Genomic DNA, 18176 nt, shown 5'->3' with positions numbered 1-18176 from the left:
CCCAAAGATTGGAAAGCTGCCGCAGCCATCCCCCTCTTCAAAGGGGGAGACACTCTAGACCCAAACTGTTATAGACCTATATCTATTCTATCCTGCCTGCCTTAGTTCTTTGAAAGCCAAGTTAACAAACAGATCACCGACCATTTCAAATTCCACCGTACCTTCTCCAATATGCAATCTGGTTTCCGAGCTGGTCATGGGTGCACCTCAGCCACGCTCAAGGTCCTAAACAACATCATAACCGCCAACGATAAGAGACAATACTGTGTAGGCGTCTTCCTCGACCTGGCCAAGGCTTTCGACTCTGTCAATCACTGCATTCTTATTGGCAGACTCAATAGCCTTGGATTCTCAAATGACTGCCTCGCCTGGTTCACCAACTACTTCTCAGATAGAGTTCAGTGTGTCAAATCGGAGGGCCTGTTGTCCAGACCTCTGGCGGTCTCTACGGGGGTGCCACAGGGTTCAATTCTCAGGCTGACTCTCTTCTCTGTATGCATCAATGATGTCGCTCTTGCTGCTGGTGATTCTCTGATCCACCTCTACTCAGACGACACCATTCTGTATACTTCTGGCCCTTCTTTGGACACTGTTAACAAACTTCCAAACGGGCTTTAATGCCATACAATACTTCTTCTGTGGCCTCCAACTGCTTTTAAATGCTAATGAAACGAAATGCATGCTCTTCAACCAATTTCTGCTCGCACCCGCCCGACCGACAAGCATCACTGCTCTGGACGGTTCTGACTTAGAATATGTGGACAACTACAAATACCTAGGTGTCTGGTTAGACTGTAAACTCTCCTTCCAGACTCACATTAAGCATCTCCAATTCAAAGTTACATGTAGAATCAGCTTCCTGTTTTTTGCAACAAAGCCTCCTTTAGTCATGCTGCCTGACATACCCTCGTATAGCTGACTATCCTACCGATCCTTGACTTTGGCGATGTCGTTTACAAAATAGCCTCCAACACTCTACTCAGCAAACTGGATGCAGTCTATCACAGTGCCATCCGTTTTGTCACCAAAGCCCCATATACTGCCCACCACTGCAACCTGTATGCTTCCGTCGGCTGGCCCTCACTACATATTCGTCGCTAAACCCACTGGCTCCAGGTCATCTATAAGTCCTTGCTAAGTAAAGCCCTGCCTTAACTCAGCTCACTGGTCACCATAGCAACACCCACCCGTAGCACACGCTCCAGCAGGAATTTTTCACTGGTCATCCCCAAAGCCAACACCTCTTTTGGCTGCCTTTCCTTCCAGTTCCCTGCTGCCAATAACTGGAACGAAATGCAAAAATCACTGAAGCTAGAGACTTATATCTCCCTCTCTAACTTTAAGCATCAGCTGTCAGAGCAGCTTACTGATCACTGTAACTGTACATAGCCAATCTGTAAATAGCACACTCAACTACCTCATGCCCATATTGCTATTTTTGTATTTTTGTTGTTGCTCTTTTTCACCCCGGTACTTGCACATCATCTGCACATCTATCACTCCAGTGTTAAAGCTAAATTGTAATTATTTTGCCTCTATGGCCTATTTATTGCCTTACCTCCTGTAAGTAAGCATTTCTCTGTGAAGTCGACACTTGTTGTATTTGGCGCATGTGACTAATAAAATGTAATTTGATTTATGTGCCTCTACATACCATGTCATGATATGTCAGAATTGGGTGTTGTAATGCAGTTATTTGTGCAGGTCTGCTGGGTCTCATCAATAAGAATCTGGTGTCCAGCCTTATCTCCCAGTACGCCCAGGTGGTCCTCTGGTTCTGTCGGACTGGACTCCTGCCCGAGGGCTCCGGTAAGACCACCTACTGTGGTAGCACTTCAAACATTTGAGTTCAGTCCATATTCCTTGCCACCTTTTGGAACATAGACCACTTTCATCATGTACACCAAAAGTAGTGCACGTCATAGGGAATAGGGTGCTATTTCAGATGCAGTGCTAGAGATATCCACTATTATAGATGTGTAATAGTTTTAATTCCCCCCTCAACCAGATGACGACGCTGTGCAGATCCCTCGGCCCTTCTACAGCTACTCTGTGAACCAGAACTACTACACCATCCGCAGAGAGGAGCTGCAGCAGCTCTCCAAGTGAGTGCTGTTCATATCACCCACAAGAGCTGGTTCAGGACTGAATGTAAAACACATCAACAAGAAGAGATGGGAAAAGTTTAACTTAGTCCCCTCAGTGTCATTCTTCTAAAGATCAGTTGTTGTTTTTTGTAATGTTGTATACGGTATGGGTGTTTCTCAAAATGCATACCACTGTGCTCCGAGCACGGGAGCGTTGGGAGTATGAGTCCAAGTAAAAGTGTCAAAATGGAGCACGGAGGGTCTTATCGAATGCATACTCCGTTTGTAAGCTTCATCGGAAATGTATGCAAAGAAATATGACACAACCAATTTCAAAGTGATACAAATTGTCTTAATCAATGCCGGCCATTATTTGAGCTGAAGCAAGAGAAAATTACACTCCAAATTCGAAATGTTTCCTATTCACATCTCATATGTTGCCTGACTACAGTATTGTATCTTGATACGTTAATAAGTACCGTAATTTCCGGAATATTAAGCGCACCTGAATATAAGCCGTACCCACTGAATATTTTTTATTTTATTTTTTTTAACATAAATAAGCCGCACATGTCTATAAGCCGCAGGTGCTTTAACGAAACACGGCTTGTAACAAAAATAAATAGGCTTTAACGAAACGCGACTTGTAACAAAAAATAAAAAATTAGCAGTAAGCTTTAGTTGTCTTTTTGCACTGAGTCAATTCCTCACGCTGCTGTTTCCAACGTCTTATCATCGACTCATTAAGACCAAGCTCCCGTGCAGCAGCTCTATTTCCTTTTCCAACAGCCAGATCAATCGCCTTCAACTTGAAAGCTGCATCATATGCATTTCTCCGTGTCTTTGCCATGAGGGTGACAAAATGACTACCGTAATCAGAATGATGAAGTTTGAGAGCGCTCGATTTAATCTAAACAGTAAACAAAAAAGTTGTTTGACCTTAACCCGTTCGGCAATTTCATTGGTCTAATGAAAGCTTAATGCCGCCAAAAAACTGAGCACGTCACAGAATGTGTTTTTTTGGAGAAAAAAATTGAAAGCGGGAAAAATCCATATTGTTTAAGCCGCGAGGTTCAAAGCTTGGGAAAAAGTTGCGGCTCATAGTCCGGAATTTACGGTACATGCTGTGTTAATTTTGGCATGTTTGCCTGCCTACGTATCATAGATCGCAAGCCCAGAATATGTCAATAGGCCTAACTGACTAGCTACTACTGTTAGCCACGAAGAATTGGAAGCTAGCTACCTACAAGTGTTTAATCTACCTGGCATAACATTAATTTTTGGTCACTTTTGCCTGTTTAACTATCTGGCAAGCTAGATTATTACGATTCGCACATATCTAGCTGATAATTATGAAGTAAACATTTACTTTTTGTATGTCTTGTTTTGTCTATTGTTGCCATTGTCCTGGCTGGATAAAGGTTCAGTGAATGGGGAGGTTCAGCGTAAGGTAATACATTAGGAGTGTGGGTGCTTGTCAAAGGGAATGTTTTATGTGTTCTCCACGCTCTTGTCCGCACAAGAACGTACTCAAGAGAACGTCCTCTGAGAATGTGCTCTGAGCATGAGAGCGTGCAGTGCGGTAGTATGCATATTGAGAAACACCCTATATTTGGTATGCGTGTCTCATTAGTGTCCATTTTCCTTCATGTTCCTACTGTGGAGCCCTACTGTGAAAGACTGTTTTGTGTTGTTTTGGGGAGGTTCAGCGTAAGGTAATACATTAGGAGTGTGGGTGCTTGTCAAAGGGAATGTTTTATGTGTTCTCCACGCTCTTGTCCGCACAAGAACGTACTCAAGAGAACGTCCTCTGAGAATGTGCTCTGAGCATGAGAGCGTGCAGTGCGGTAGTATGCATATTGAGAAACACCCTATATTTGGTATGCGTGTCTCATTAGTGTCCATTTTCCTTCATGTTCCTACTGTGGAGCCCTACTGTGAAAGACTGTTTTGTGTTGTTTTGGGAAACTAATGCATTTCACGTAAGACCACCTCAACCACCATCAATATTTAGAATGAACCATCTGTTCTTCTTAGGGGGAAGTGGTGTGCAGACTGCCTGATGATTGACGGCTTGGTCGCCCAATGCGGTGATCGCTTGGTTGACCTGTGGAAACGGGACGAGGGCGGGACGGGACAGTATCCGCCCCCTACGCTACACGTAAGCATTTGGTACCTGTGCATTCACGCGCACACAAACACACAGAGCCAAACAAGGATCTAACCTCCTACCTTGAGCACACTCTGAATGATTTCCATGGAATTCCATCTAGATGTAGACATAGTATAACAGAAGCAACACCCAGTGTTGATCTTCTCTCTGCTGTCCACAGGGCCTGCTGGATATTTACCTCCTGGAGAACATAGATGAATCTGCTAAGCACGCCATCGTATCCTTGTTCTGTACTGGGTTCCCTCGCAACCATCTTACTAAGTGTTCATATCAGGGATTTGGTTTGACTTGAAATGCTGTGTCCTGTCCTTACACTCCTAACCCACAAAAGTGCCTAGACTCGTGAAATCCACCTAACACATACAGACCCACTCTTCTGCTGACACACACACACACACACACACACACACACAGAGTATAGTGAGACAGAACACACTTCTCTCTCTGTGTGAGCCTTGACCCCTCCCCCCCAGGTGATCTACCTGTTGTTGGATGTGATGTATTCCTTCCCCAACAAGAGCGGTGGGTCTGTGGAGTCCTTCCCCACTGCCTTCGCCATCCCCATCGGCCTGGTCAAACTGGTGCAGGGTTTCTGGCTGCTGGACCACCACGACCACCAGGTAGACGCGCGCACGTGCACATATACAAGCCAGACGATACAGGGTTATAACCAGTCACATTTTAGAAGACTGTATATCTGGAAGTTAGCATTTAGCAAGGATTGTGTTTGGTTTGTGATGGGGCCTTTTCCCCATAACTCAAACCTTGCATGTGGAATTTCTAATGTGTACAGTGAGTTATATTTCATAATGAGTCGTTGGTAGACAGATTACTAGGATGTGTACTCAAAGCATGCACAGACCAACTGCCAAGTGTCTTGACTGACATTTTCAACCTCTCCCTGACTGAGTCTGTAATACCAACATGTTTCAAGCAGAACACCATAGGCCCTGTGCCCAAGAAAGCAAAGGTAACCTGCCTAAATGATTACCATTGTCAGTAGCCATGAAGTGCTTTGAAAGGCTGGTCATGGCTTACATCAACACCATCATGCCAGAAACCCTAGACCCACTCCAATTCAACACATCTGCCATGCTGATCCTCAACACTGGGGCCCCTCAGGGGTGTGTGCTTAGTCCCCTCCTGTACTCCCTGTTCACCCACTGCTCGGCATCTGACCGTAAAGCGCCACAGAGGGTAGTGCGTACGGCCCAGTACATCACTGGGGCCAAGCTTCCTGCCGTCCAGGACCTCTATACCAGGCGGTGTCAGAGGAAGACCCTAAAAATTGTCAGACTCCAGCCACCCAAGTCATAGACTGTTCTCTCTGCTACCGCATGGCAAGCGGTACCGGAGCGCCAAGTGTAAGACCTAAAGGCTCCATAAAAGCTTCTACCCCCAAGCCATAAGACTGCTCAACAATTAATCAAATGGCCACCCGGAATATTTACTTTGTTTTTACACTGCTGCTACTCGCTGTCTATCTATGCATAGTCAGTATATAAATTACCTTGACTTACCTGTACCCCTGCACATTGACCCGGTACCCCCTGTATATAGCTTCGTTATTGTTATGTGATTTGATAATGGTAGTGATAAAATGGTTTCCTCCAGTTGACACCTGAACTTTGACCCCCTCCAGAACTCCCTGGAGATGCTGCTGCACCCCACCACCTCCCCGTCCCTGTGGGGCTGGCAGCACGATCGCATCCTGCAAGCTCTCATGTGCCAGGGGAAACATGGGATCGCCCTGCGCTACCTCCACGTCATGAAGCCTCCCCTCTCTTCCACCGCTCAGGCCCAGCTCTGCCTGGCTGTGCTGCTACACAACAGGTGGCTGTTATAAGTGTGTGTGTGTTTGCTAGCATCCGTGCTAACAGTGACGGCATTGAGTTTTTTTCTTTCTTTTTTCCCCCCTGGTACGGTTAACATGTATGTGTAACCCCTCTCCGTGTAGGTGTCTGGTGGAGGCCTGGGCCATGCTGAGGCAGCACTCCAACAGGCTGAACACGGAGGAGTTGTTAAGGTTCCTCTACCAGACCTGTCAGGAGCTTGGCCTCATGAAGGAGCTGCTCAAACTGCCCCTGGGTCTGGCTGAACAGGTAGGATGCAACTTTCCTTTCTACCAGGGCGAAACACGACCCTGGCATGCTCATCAATAAAAAATAATTTCATGTTGTGACAATCTCATCCCTGAAGATGTATCTGTTCGTGTGTGTGTAGGAGTGCTTGGAGAGGTTCCTGCAGGGTACAGGGGGTCTCCAGAACAGAGAGCTACTGATGATGCACTACCTGCAGCAGGCTAACTATGTCCCTGCCCTGCAGCTCAACCACACCCTCAAGATGAACATGGTGGTACGTACACATTTACATTCACTTTTAAGTAAACTCATGGTTTATTTATACACTTCACCAATAAACACAACATATGCTACTAGAAATGTTGTGCAGGTTTTAGAAATAAGTCACCCTAACGTGTATGTGTTGATATGATGGTTGCATTGTGTAGTGTTGCTGAATTCTGCCGTTAATGTTTCTATTCCGTTCATATATCTGTTCTCCAGAACGAGAGAGATCCCAAGCTGAAGGAGAGAACCAAAACCAGGAACTCTATCCTGGACCAGTACGGGAAAGTTCTTCCTCGGGTCCAGAGGAAGCTGGCCACGGAAAGAGCTAAACCATACCACCACCCCTCCACCATCCTCAGAGAGGGTACGTGACCTCATCCCTCCCAGCTTATTATTACACTGCTCTGTACACGCTTCAAGGTTAGATTTATGTTTTCAGCGTAACCCTTGACTTCGATAGTGTGTGTTCTTCTTAGTGTCGCGACCACAGCCGCTGTCGACCATCGCCAAGCGGTCGGCCAATGACAACGTGCTGACCAGAGCGGCGTTCATCAACAGCGTCCTGTCGAAGATCGAGGAGGTGTGGGTGGGGAAGAACCCCACGCCCCAGTCCTCCCCACTCAAGAGGTGAGTCCCCAACCGCCCTGTCCCCAACCGCCCTGTCCCCAACCCACCCCTATCTGACTAAGATGTAAGTGATAAAGATGGGTTTTCCACCCCTGGATTTGATCTGTTCAATTGAGTTGTTTCCCTTCCCCTCTCCACGCCACCCAGCCCCAGGGCAGCGGAGGTGCTCTTCGCCTCCCGGGATCTGCCCGAGGCCTTCGTGGGCACGCCTATCACCATGGCCTCCAAGAGGAAGTCCAGGTACGACACACACCGAACCTCAACTTGACATATTCCCACCTAACTCAGACTGGGTGGAAGTTCTAGTTATGTGCATGTTTCTCGTGTACATGTATGTGAGATGAGCTATAAATGACATACCGCTAGTCTTTTGTATAATAGATTTGACTTGATGATTTCAATAAATCTGACATGCTTTCCTAACCCCTCCTCTTGTCCCTGCCCCCCAGGGTGCTGGACCTAGTGGTTCACCCCTCTCAGACCACCCCTCCAGAGGGGGCACGACCCCTGCTGACACCCCCCAGGGCAGCCAGCTCCTGGAACCCCCCCAAAAGCATCAACAAGGCCCCCGAGCTCAGCCTGCTGCAGACCCCACAGGTGGTCAAGGTAAGACCCAGACAAAGGGGGAGGGCGTCGACTGTCCCCACTGTCACACATGCTCCCACATCCTAGACACTGATGCTCACTGGCACGATGACTGGAAATCCCCTCGTTTTATTGCTTGGTTGGGAATTAACTTTAACCCCTACTAGAAGTTACATGGTCCTGAACACCACTGTGTCTGAGACCTAAGCCTGCTGCAGTGGTTTGTCAACTGTGTGTTTGAAACTCCACTGACTGTCTGCATGGTTGTTTCTTTCCCGTAGCGAGCACGAGCCCTGGCAACGTCCGGTCCCTTGTTCTCAGCCTTCACCCCTCAGTCCATCCTGAGGAACAGCCTTCGCCCCACCCCCGTGGCCACCCCCTCTGCCTCTCCCGGGCGCTCTGTCACCCCCCCACTGCGCCCCAAGGAGAGCCGCATCACCTTCATCGAGAAGACTGCCTCGCCCGAGTCAGAGAAAGGCACCCTCCACTGGAGCAACGGGGTAAGACCCCCCAGACCACTGGGCCTTATTTAGTAACATAGCAGTGGAATTGAGAGAATCTTTCTTATGAACAAACTTTTCAGATACTTTACCCTTGTGTACCGTGTTAATGATTTCATGAATTTCTATGTTTTGTACTCTACAGATCGCAACCGAGAATGAGATTAGCCTGTTGACCAGAGGCTCTCCACTGTCCAAGGCTGGACCTGAGGCCTGGATCTCACACCCTGCTGAGTATGATGAGGAAGAACAGGAAGAGGTGGAGGAGGTGAAGGTGACACATGTGAAGTTCCTGCCACCGCCGGTCCGCGAGCCCTCACCAGAGAGGGGAGAGTCTGAGAGCGGCTCCTCTGTCCAAGAGGTCGACGTGGTAACTGCATTGCCTAGCACGTTGCCAGGACGACTCAGCCTAGGCTTGGAGACGAGCCAGGCCTCTGTTCTTTCAACGGACACCACCCTGGAGTTCCATGATGCACCTCTGCCTGAAGACCTGGAGATGGAGGCGCTTCAACAGCCAGCCAATGAGGTCACAGATGAGGAGGAGGAAGATGATGAAGTGGTGGTTAACCTCAAAACTCAAGCAGTACTGGAAGCCCCACTCTCAAAGGAGGAAGTGCAGCCTGCAGCAGCCAATGAGCTGACTCTCCTCCTGTCACTGGAGGAAGGGCAGAACAAGGACCCGGAAGTAAAGGAAGAGGCGGTCAACAGCGAAGTGGAGCTGGACCACGAAGTAGGGGAGATAGAGGTCAGCCCTGAACAAGAAGAGTCTAAGGCTGAAAAGGAAGTTGTAGTCCAACCAAGGGTCACACAGGCAGTAGAACCAACTCCTGACACGGAAGTGGTTGAGGGGAGTAATATTAACCAGGAAGTTATTGATCTGCCCAACCATAAGCTTGAGGTGGAGACTGCAGAGGTGGTGGAGGAGGAGACTCCCAAAGAGGATGAATCTCAACCCACTGAACCAATGAAACCTGTTGCTGCCACGGAACTTACTGGTGAGGGTTCCACCCACCTGTGAGGACATCACTCAGCCAGGATCTTACAGCTGCTCCAGTAGACAAATTAAATGCATACATTCATGTCCTGCTTGGTTTCAGCTCTGTGTAGATGGTGTCAAACCTGTGTAGTCTGAGGCAAAGTGAACACCAAAAATGTGTGTTCAATCAAAAACGTTAATGTTTTTGAGGAACAGTTTAGATTTTCCTCACTGTGCAAAGGCACAACTGTTGGTGATTTAGACTTTGATAATGTACAGAGGGCTTGTGAGGGTGAGCTCAGTGCATGTAACTCCAACCACAGTGAGATGAAGTGACTGAGCTAAACCTAACTGCATTGAATACTAAGCTTGGAAGAGTTTTACACAGGCAGGACTGATCTTGATGCAGTTGATTTTAAACCTACGATGACCTGGTTGAGTCCTCTCTCTCTCTCGTAGATCTGGATGAGTTTGTGGAGCGCCATCTGTTTGGCACCAACCTATCTCCTCCCCTGACCCGCTCGGGCATCCACAAGGCTTCTGACAACTGGACATCCTTCAACAGGTACGTCCTGAAACACATCCCAACAACATTGGTTGTGTATGTGCTTACAACCATTTATTGATATTAAACCTCTCTCCCCTGGGCAGTGAGCCGGTGTGTACTCCTACAGCCGTCCCCCTGGCCCTCACCACCCAGAAGTCTGTGGCGTCCGTAGCCACCTCAGACCCCACGGGCACCGACTCCCAATGTGAGTGACCTCTCACCTCTTGCTCATGACCGTTTATTTGTCACATACATTGACTTCTAGGTCATGCGATCAGAGATCTAACACGGGCTCACTGTACGAGCTACAACCACAAAGGATTTTGTGTTTTTATTGGCCGGCAGCAGAGTTATAATGGTCTGGAATGCTCATAATTAGAGATGCACGATATATCGGCGAACATATCGGAATCTGACGATATTAGCTAAAAATACCAACATCTGTATCATCCGATGTCTAGTTTAACGCCGATGTTAAAAACCGATGCCAAAGGTACCATGCATACCTATATAACGTAGGTACTTGACGTAATAACGGCACTTAAAATTCTGCGCTACACGTGCAAAATAACATTCCTAACCTAGCCCACAATGTCTATGTGGATCGAAGAGTAAGAACAATTCAGCGAGACAACTCAAAGGTGAAATCCATTAAAGCCAAGATAATGGAATTCATTACCCTTGACAATCAACCGTTCTCTGTCGTGGGTGATGTTGGCTTTCGCCGACTGGTCGAGCACCGGTGCACACTACCAAGTGCACTATTTTTCAGATGTTGCCCTACTGGAGTTACACAGTAATAGCGTCACTGCTATTAGCTTCACGACAATCATACCATGGAACACCGTTTGGGTCTTTGTGTGTCAAAAAATATACAGTAGCACTGTCAAAGCTGTAAAGTCTGCAAACAAGCAAACACCGGCCACAAACGATGTGTTTACAATACCGCGTTGGTAATAAAGAATAATTTGGGGTAGCTAGCTTTAGCTTGGTACCTAGCTAGCACCAATACAACCAGCCTGAAAACAATGACCAGTAGAAACTGCGGTCATTTTCATTATTCTTAGCAATGTTTTTGGAATCCTTGTAAGTATTAGCTAGATTGCCACTTGTTCTCCTTTTGAAATTGAACTTCAGGTCATGAAAATAAATAGCTAACCACCTACTTAAACCTGTTGCCCAAAGCTAACCTTATATGCAGCCAGCTAGCTTCATCTGGCTAGTGACCTGACCGTGTTATGTGTTGTGAAGCTAGCCACAATAAGGATTAGGCACAATAGTGGAGTTTGCGGTTTGCCTTCAAAATAAAAGTATTTAATTGACAGTGATGCAAATGAATACAAATAGTAGAATTGTGTGTGTGTGTGACTTATTTAACTAGGCAAGTCAGGTAAGAACAAATTCTTATTAACAATGACGGCCCGGACGACGCTGGGCCAATTGTGCGCTGCCCTTTGGGACTCCCAATCCCTGCCGGATGTGATACAGCCTGGATTCGTACCAGGGACTGTGGTGACGCTTCTTGCACTGAGATGCAGTGCCCTAGACCGCTGCGTCCTTGTGTGTATGTGTGAACTATTTAACTGTAGTAGAATGCTTAAAAGGCTGCTAAAAATGTAAATATCAGTTATCAGTATTGTTTTTTTGGGCAAGGAAAATATCGGTATCGGGCAGAAATGTCATATCGGTGGATCGCTACTCATAATAGCTAATGTTACCTTTAGTGAGTGTGTTTGATGGGGCTCTTCCCTCCCTGTAGCTGTTGTGAGCCTGAACGACAGTGAGGAACTCTCTAGTTCTGTGTTGGCGGATGATGATGAAGAGGAGTCAGATGGTCCTGCTGAGGAGGACTCGGGCAGCGAAGTGGAGGTTATTGAGGAGGTGCAGGGGAATGGGCTGCAGCGAGCCCCCTTGCCGCCCCCCTCTCTCTTCTTGGACCAGCTCCCGCCCCTGCAGCCACACCCCCAGTTCCTGCCTGCCCTAGCGGAGCAGGATGCAGCTGTGCTCTCATTGGTCACCACAGAGGCAGACCTAAAGGTAAAATGGTGACTGTCTTAGGATTTCATAACTCAGTCACGTAAGCAGTGTGTAGACCTAAATGCTGTGGGAGACTGATGTTAAAAGTTGCACGTTTGAAAAGGGGGTTAAAGTATTTTGTTTTGTGATTGTAGGTTGTGCTCTGTAAATGTTCTCATGCTTCTCTGTGTTTCACCTACAGATGGTGGAGGATGACATGGAGGGGGAGGTGGTGATGGTGAGGCTGGGGGTAGGAGGAGACGAGGCAGAGGGGGTTTGCTACACAGAGCTGAAGCCCTCCACCACCCTGCTGGTTCCTTTGGAGCTGGTGGAAGGGCAGGCCCTGGCCCACAGCGCCCACCTGGGGCTCATCGAGGTGGGGGAAGGCAGCGAACCAGAGGTACCCACCTCTGGAGCCCACAGCAGCTTCTCTCTGATGCTGGAGGATGGGGATGACGATGCAGACACTGTACCACTAGAACCCAGTAAGCATCTGACCACAGAAGAGGCAGGTGGCACGTCTGAGACGCCTGTGGCCGAACCGGAGGTCATTTGCCTGGGCACGGACAACCAGGACACCCCCCTGGCTGCGGCTGAGCCCCTGCAGGAGCAGGAGACTGAGATGGACACCCTGGAGGGGATGGACACCTTGGAGGGAATCATGGATAGCTGGACGGAGGCAGAGACTGGTGGAACTGAGGCCATGTCGAAGGAGAATGTTCCTCTAGTCACGGACGTCCTGCCTGAATCCTTTGAGGCTAAACCAGCCAGATCAGCTGAAGATGTTGACACAGACCATGTAGAAGAGCCAGATGAGATCCCTGCTGACTCTGAACCAACCAAAGCAGAAGAGGCGTCATCAGTCCTGGATGAGAACGAGCAGCCCAACGGAGCGTTGGAGGAAACGGAAGAGATGACCATGGAGACTCTCTCGTGTGCTCGTCGAAAGGAGGAGATGAAGGCAGACGTTGAGCTAGAGGAAGAGAGAGAGGAGCCCGTCTCTGTCCCTGCAGACCAGCCTCTTTCTCAGGTAGAAAGCAATGGATCCATCCAGTCAGACAACCATGAACCTGTCCAGGGAGAAGCCATAAGTGAGTTGGCAGCCATACTTGAAGAAGAAAAAGAAGCAGCTCAAACCGGAAAGCCCTCTATAACCAGTGTGGAGGAGAGGAATCCGGACAAGACCTCCAACAGCCAGTCTAAGTCTGTGGAGGAAATCTCGGTGGGGGTCAGGAAAGCCCCATCCACTCCGACGCGCAGGATAACCAACCAGAGGAAGATGGTGAAGTTTACCTCAGTGGAGGCAGAGAGGCCTGGGTCAGAGGACGAGACGCCGGCGGGACAGACTGAGATGGAGACAGACGCTCAGGTCCCGATCACACCCAGACGGATCACCAGGAGCTGCCGGCATGGCCAGGACTTTGGAGTTCCCGTCACGCCTCGCCGAAGCGCCCGGAAAACTGAATCCCAGCCAGAACCGGAGCCTTGGAGAGAGCAGGAGGAGAGGAAAGGGGAGGAAGAGGTCCTGGCGGCCACTGTGGTCCACTCCAAGGCCACCCCGACCAAACGGCGCACTCCACAGAAGGCCACTCCGAGGACGGGAACCCGCCAGACCAGGAACGCCCAGGTGGGGAGCGACAGAGAGCCAACAGCCATGGATGAAACGGCCAACCAGGTGTCAGTTCAGTCTGTTAAACGCAGCACGAGGAAGAGCACAACTGGAACCAAGACCCCAGCCGCCCATACTCAGCCATTGGTCCCCCAGACTCAGCCGGTGGTCCCTGAGGTGGAAGAGAAGGGGAACGATGAAGGGGCCAAACAACAGCCCAGCAGTCCAGGCAGGGTGACCCGCAAGTCGACCCGTGCGGGTGTGACCCTCGCCCTTTTCACAGAGGAAGTGGTTGCCCTGACCCCTCCCCGCAGCCGGAGGAAGACGAGGGGCGAAGGCACCGCTGAGAAGACGCCCTCCGCACTCGCCCTGGATGACCCGCCCCTCAGCGGCTACCGTCGACCAACCAGGAGCCGCCTGTGGAACCACCAGGAGGAGGACCTTCCCCTGTTGGAGACGCCGCTGGAAGTGGACTCCGGAACGCCGGTGGCCGACGCCCTCATCCAGAGACTCCGTGACGAGGAGATCAAGAGGGAAGTGGTTGAGGCCCCGGTCATCACGGAGATGGTGAGAGTGAAGAGGAGAGTCACCAAGTCGTTGGGTCAGCGGCCGCCCTCTCCACTCCCGATGGGAGACATGATGGTGCCCGAGGCCGACCAGGGAAGCACCGTCAGGGACTCGTTCATCTACTCACCACCTCGGAGGAGAACCAGGGGTAACTAGCTCCTCATTTTTTTAGCATATTTGCCTATTAGACTTTGTGATTAGAAGAGGAAGGTTATTCTGTGGTTGTTCTGGCTTTCTTTCACACCTTTCATCTTCTGTCTGATAGGTAGGAGAGTAGAGTCTCCCGGTCAGAATGACGTGTCTGCGCCTCCTGTTACTCGTACCAGGCGACCGGCGGACACCACTGCAGCACAGCCTGATAACGAGGTCAGTTGATCACGTCCTTTAGACTGATGTTAGACAAGACAGCACTGGCCGGTTCCATTTGCCTCCATAGCTCTCCTCCCTCGGCCACTACTTCTGTGTTCACAGGTTTAAATGGACTGTCCAGGTTTACACACTATGGTGGAGTTGATTGCTCAGCCTAGCCCTCAAATACGATAACTGGTGCCTTTGGCATATTGCACTCACCTATCCCGTCTTCTCAGATCTGTGAACACAGAGGCAGTGTTCACAGATACATGGTCATTTGCTACATGTCAGGTTGCTGTTAGCTAAAACCATATTCAAGCTTAGTCTCTGACTCTATCTTTCTGTTGCTCAGGAAAAGCACTCATCAGAAGACGGTGTGGACAAGGAGACGGCTGCTGCTAAAACCAGAGCACCCAAGAGGCGAACAACCAAGTAAGTTCTGTTGACATACTGCCATCGGCGTTCCTCTATTCAAAGCTGTCTTGTATATTTCTTCCCCTAACTGTCCTCAGAATAACACTCCATCTGCAATGTGAGTGCACCAACCCCGCCAGGACTTGACATTAGCTCTTGTCCGGGACAAGTAAATAAATTGGCGGACATGAAGAATATACACGTTTTTTTGAAATCGCACAATATCAAACAATTACACAGATCAGAATTGCGTCAGAGGGGCCAACATTGGAATATTATTCCAAACTATTTTTCATGTACATAAAAAAAGCCTACAGGTCAGTGTAGATGATATGCATATTGGCTACATATTGGCTACTTATGTCCAAACAGATGTTGACATGAGGGAGGCGCCAGGAAATGTAGCTAAACTTAAATGAGACATTTAGTTAAATAAATATAGGTTGAACTGCAGTCATTTGACAAATACAATGAAGGATAATTAACATTAACGTCTAAAGTCTTGATTCTGTCGACGTACTCGAGGCACGGTTCGTTCAGATCAAATGGTCACAAAACCGGAGAGTGAAGGACAGGGCCTGTTGCGCACTGCACATCACCCACTTTGAATCGGAGCGGAGGTGGTCAGCATTTTGAAACGATTTAACCATAAACTTAATTGTTTAAAATATGGACGTTTTGTCATTCATGAAGCATATTGTTTCAAAGTAGCCTAGCCAAAATACGACAATTTCAATGTTGAGGGAATTATTTAATAAACACGTAATATGCCATTTAAACCAGCATTTTAGTCTGTTCTATTGGTTTTCAAAAACGTAATTTTATTGTCCCGCAGCAAAAGGCATAATCCTAGTCATATTAGTAAACCATGCTAGTTGATGATAATCCTAGTCATATTAGTAAACCATGCTAGTTGATGATAATCCTAGTCATATTAGTAAACCATGCTAGTTGATGATAATCCTAGTCATATTAGTAAACCATGCTAGTTGATGATAATCCTAGTCATATTAGTAAACCATGCTAGTTGATGATAATCCTAGTCATATTAGTAAACCATGCTAGTTGATGATAATCCTAGTCATATTAGTAAACCATGCTAGTTGATGATAATCCTAGTCATATTAGTAAACCATGCTAGTTGATGATAATCCTAGTCATATTAGTAACCCATGCTAGTTGATGATAATCCTAGTCATATTAGTAACCCGTGCTAGTTGATGATAATCCTAGTCATATTAGGAACCCGTGCTAGTTGATGATAATCCTAGTCATATTAGGAACCCGTGCTAGTTGATGATAATCCTAGTCATATTAGTAACCCATGCTAGTTGACGATAATCCTAGTCATATTAGTAACCCATGCTAGTTGATGATAATCCTAGTCATATTAGTAAACCATGATAGTTGATGATAATCCTAGTCATTAGTAACCCATGCTAGTTGATGATAATCCTAGTCATTAGGAACCCATGCTAGTTGATGATAATCCTAGTCATATTAGTAAACCATGCTAGTTGATGATAATCCTAGTCATATTAGTAAACCATGATAGTTGATGATAATCCTAGTCATTAGTAACCCGTGCCAGTTGATGATAATCCTAGTCATATTAGTAAACCATGCTAGTTGATGATAATCCTAGTCATTAGTAACCCGTGCTAGTTGATGATAATCCTAGTCATATTAGTAACCCGTGCTAGTTGATGATAATCCTAGTCATATTAGTAACCCGTGCTAGTTGATGATAATCCTAGTAATTAGTAACCCATGCTAGTTGATGATAATCCTAGTCATTAGGAACCCGTGCTAGTTGATGATAATCCTAGTCATATTAGTAAACCATGCTAGTTGATGATAATCCTAGTCATATTAGTAACCCATGCTAGTTGATGATAATCCTAGTCATTAGGAACCCATGCTAGTTGATGATAATCCTAGTCATATTAGTAAACCATACTAGTTGATGATAATCCTAGTCATATTAGTAAACCATGATAGTTGATGATAATCCTAGTCATTAGTAACCCGTGCCAGTTGATGATAATCCTAGTCATATTAGTAAACCATGCTAGTTGATGATAATCCTAGTCATTAGTAACCCGTGCTAGTTGATGATAATCCTAGTCATATTAGTAACCCGTGCTAGTTGATGATAATCCTAGTCATATTAGTAACCCGTGCTAGTTGATGATAATCCTAGTAATTAGTAACCCATGCTAGTTGATGATAATCCTAGTCATATTAGTAAACTGTGCTAGTTGATGATAATCCTAGTCATATTAGTAAACCGTGCTAGTTGATGATAATCCTAGTCATATTAGTAACCCATGCTAGTTGATGATAATCCTAGTCATATTAGTAACCCATGCTAGTTGATGATAATCCTAGTCATATTAGTAACCCATGCTAGTTGATGATAATCCTAGTCATATTAGTAAACCATGCTAGTTGATGATAATCCTAGTCATATTAGTAAACCATGCTAGTTGATGATAATCCTAGTCATTAGGAACCCATGCTAGTTGATGATAATCCTAGTCATATTAGTAAACCATGCTAGTTGATGATAATCCTAGTCATATTAGTAAACCATGATAGTTGATGATAATCCTAGTCATTAGTGACCCGTGCCAGTTGATGATAATCCTAGTCATATTAGTAAACCATGCTAGTTGGTGATAATCCTAGTCATTAGTAACCCGTGCTAGTTGATGATAATCCTAGTCATATTAGTAACCCGTGCTAGTTGATGATAATCCTAGTCATATTAGTAACCCGTGCTAGTTGATGATAATCCTAGTAATTAGTAACCCATGCTAGTTGATGATAATCCTAGTCATTAGGAACCCGTGCTAGTTGATGATAATCCTAGTCATATTAGTAACCCATGCTAGTTGATGATAATCCTAGTCATATTAGTAAACTGTGCTAGTTGATGATAATCCTAGTCATATTAGTAAACCGTGCTAGTTGATGATAATCCTAGTCATATTAGTAACCCATGCTAGTTGATGATAATCCTAGTCATATTAGTAACCCATGCTAGTTGATGATAATCCTTTTCATATTAGTAACCCATGCTAGTTGATGATAATCCTAGTCATATTAGTAACCCGTGCTAGTTGATGATAATCCTAGTCATATTAGGAACCCATGCTAGTTGATGATAATCCTAGTCATATTAGTAAACCGTGCTAGTTGATGATAATCCTAGTCATATTAGTAACCCATGCCAGTTGATGATAATCCTAGTCATTAGGAACCCGTGCTAGTTGATGATAATCCTAGTCATATTAGTAAACCATGCTAGTTGATGATAATCCTAGTCATATTAGTAACCCATGCCAGTTGATGATAATCCTAGTCATTAGGA

At 46.7% G+C, this 18176-nt stretch overlaps 1 protein-coding gene across 2 annotated transcripts in view; it reads left to right on the top strand.

Moving 5' to 3' along the window:
- LOC115172804 (protein ELYS) overlaps positions 1-18176 on the top strand; it is a 52598-nt gene that overhangs the window by 21149 nt on the left and 13273 nt on the right. For both annotated transcript variants that reach the window (XM_029730573.1, XM_029730574.1), the window contains exons 16-35: positions 1705-1809; positions 2009-2105; positions 4125-4248; positions 4421-4477; positions 4734-4880; positions 5903-6093; positions 6218-6362; positions 6484-6615; positions 6825-6972; positions 7085-7235; positions 7383-7475; positions 7685-7841; positions 8102-8320; positions 8466-9315; positions 9756-9861; positions 9948-10048; positions 11603-11880; positions 12062-14183; positions 14301-14401; positions 14739-14818. In XM_029730573.1, the coding sequence (XP_029586433.1) occupies positions 1705-1809; positions 2009-2105; positions 4125-4248; positions 4421-4477; positions 4734-4880; positions 5903-6093; positions 6218-6362; positions 6484-6615; positions 6825-6972; positions 7085-7235; positions 7383-7475; positions 7685-7841; positions 8102-8320; positions 8466-9315; positions 9756-9861; positions 9948-10048; positions 11603-11880; positions 12062-14183; positions 14301-14401; positions 14739-14818 (5404 nt within the window). The remainder of the gene's footprint in view (positions 1-1704; positions 1810-2008; positions 2106-4124; positions 4249-4420; positions 4478-4733; positions 4881-5902; positions 6094-6217; positions 6363-6483; positions 6616-6824; positions 6973-7084; positions 7236-7382; positions 7476-7684; positions 7842-8101; positions 8321-8465; positions 9316-9755; positions 9862-9947; positions 10049-11602; positions 11881-12061; positions 14184-14300; positions 14402-14738; positions 14819-18176) is intronic.

This window comes from Salmo trutta, chromosome 33, assembly GCF_901001165.1.
Source record: "Salmo trutta chromosome 33, fSalTru1.1, whole genome shotgun sequence".
In the NCBI taxonomy this organism is placed as follows: Eukaryota; Metazoa; Chordata; class Actinopteri; order Salmoniformes; family Salmonidae; genus Salmo; species Salmo trutta.
This window is presented reverse-complemented; position numbering and strand designations above follow the sequence as displayed.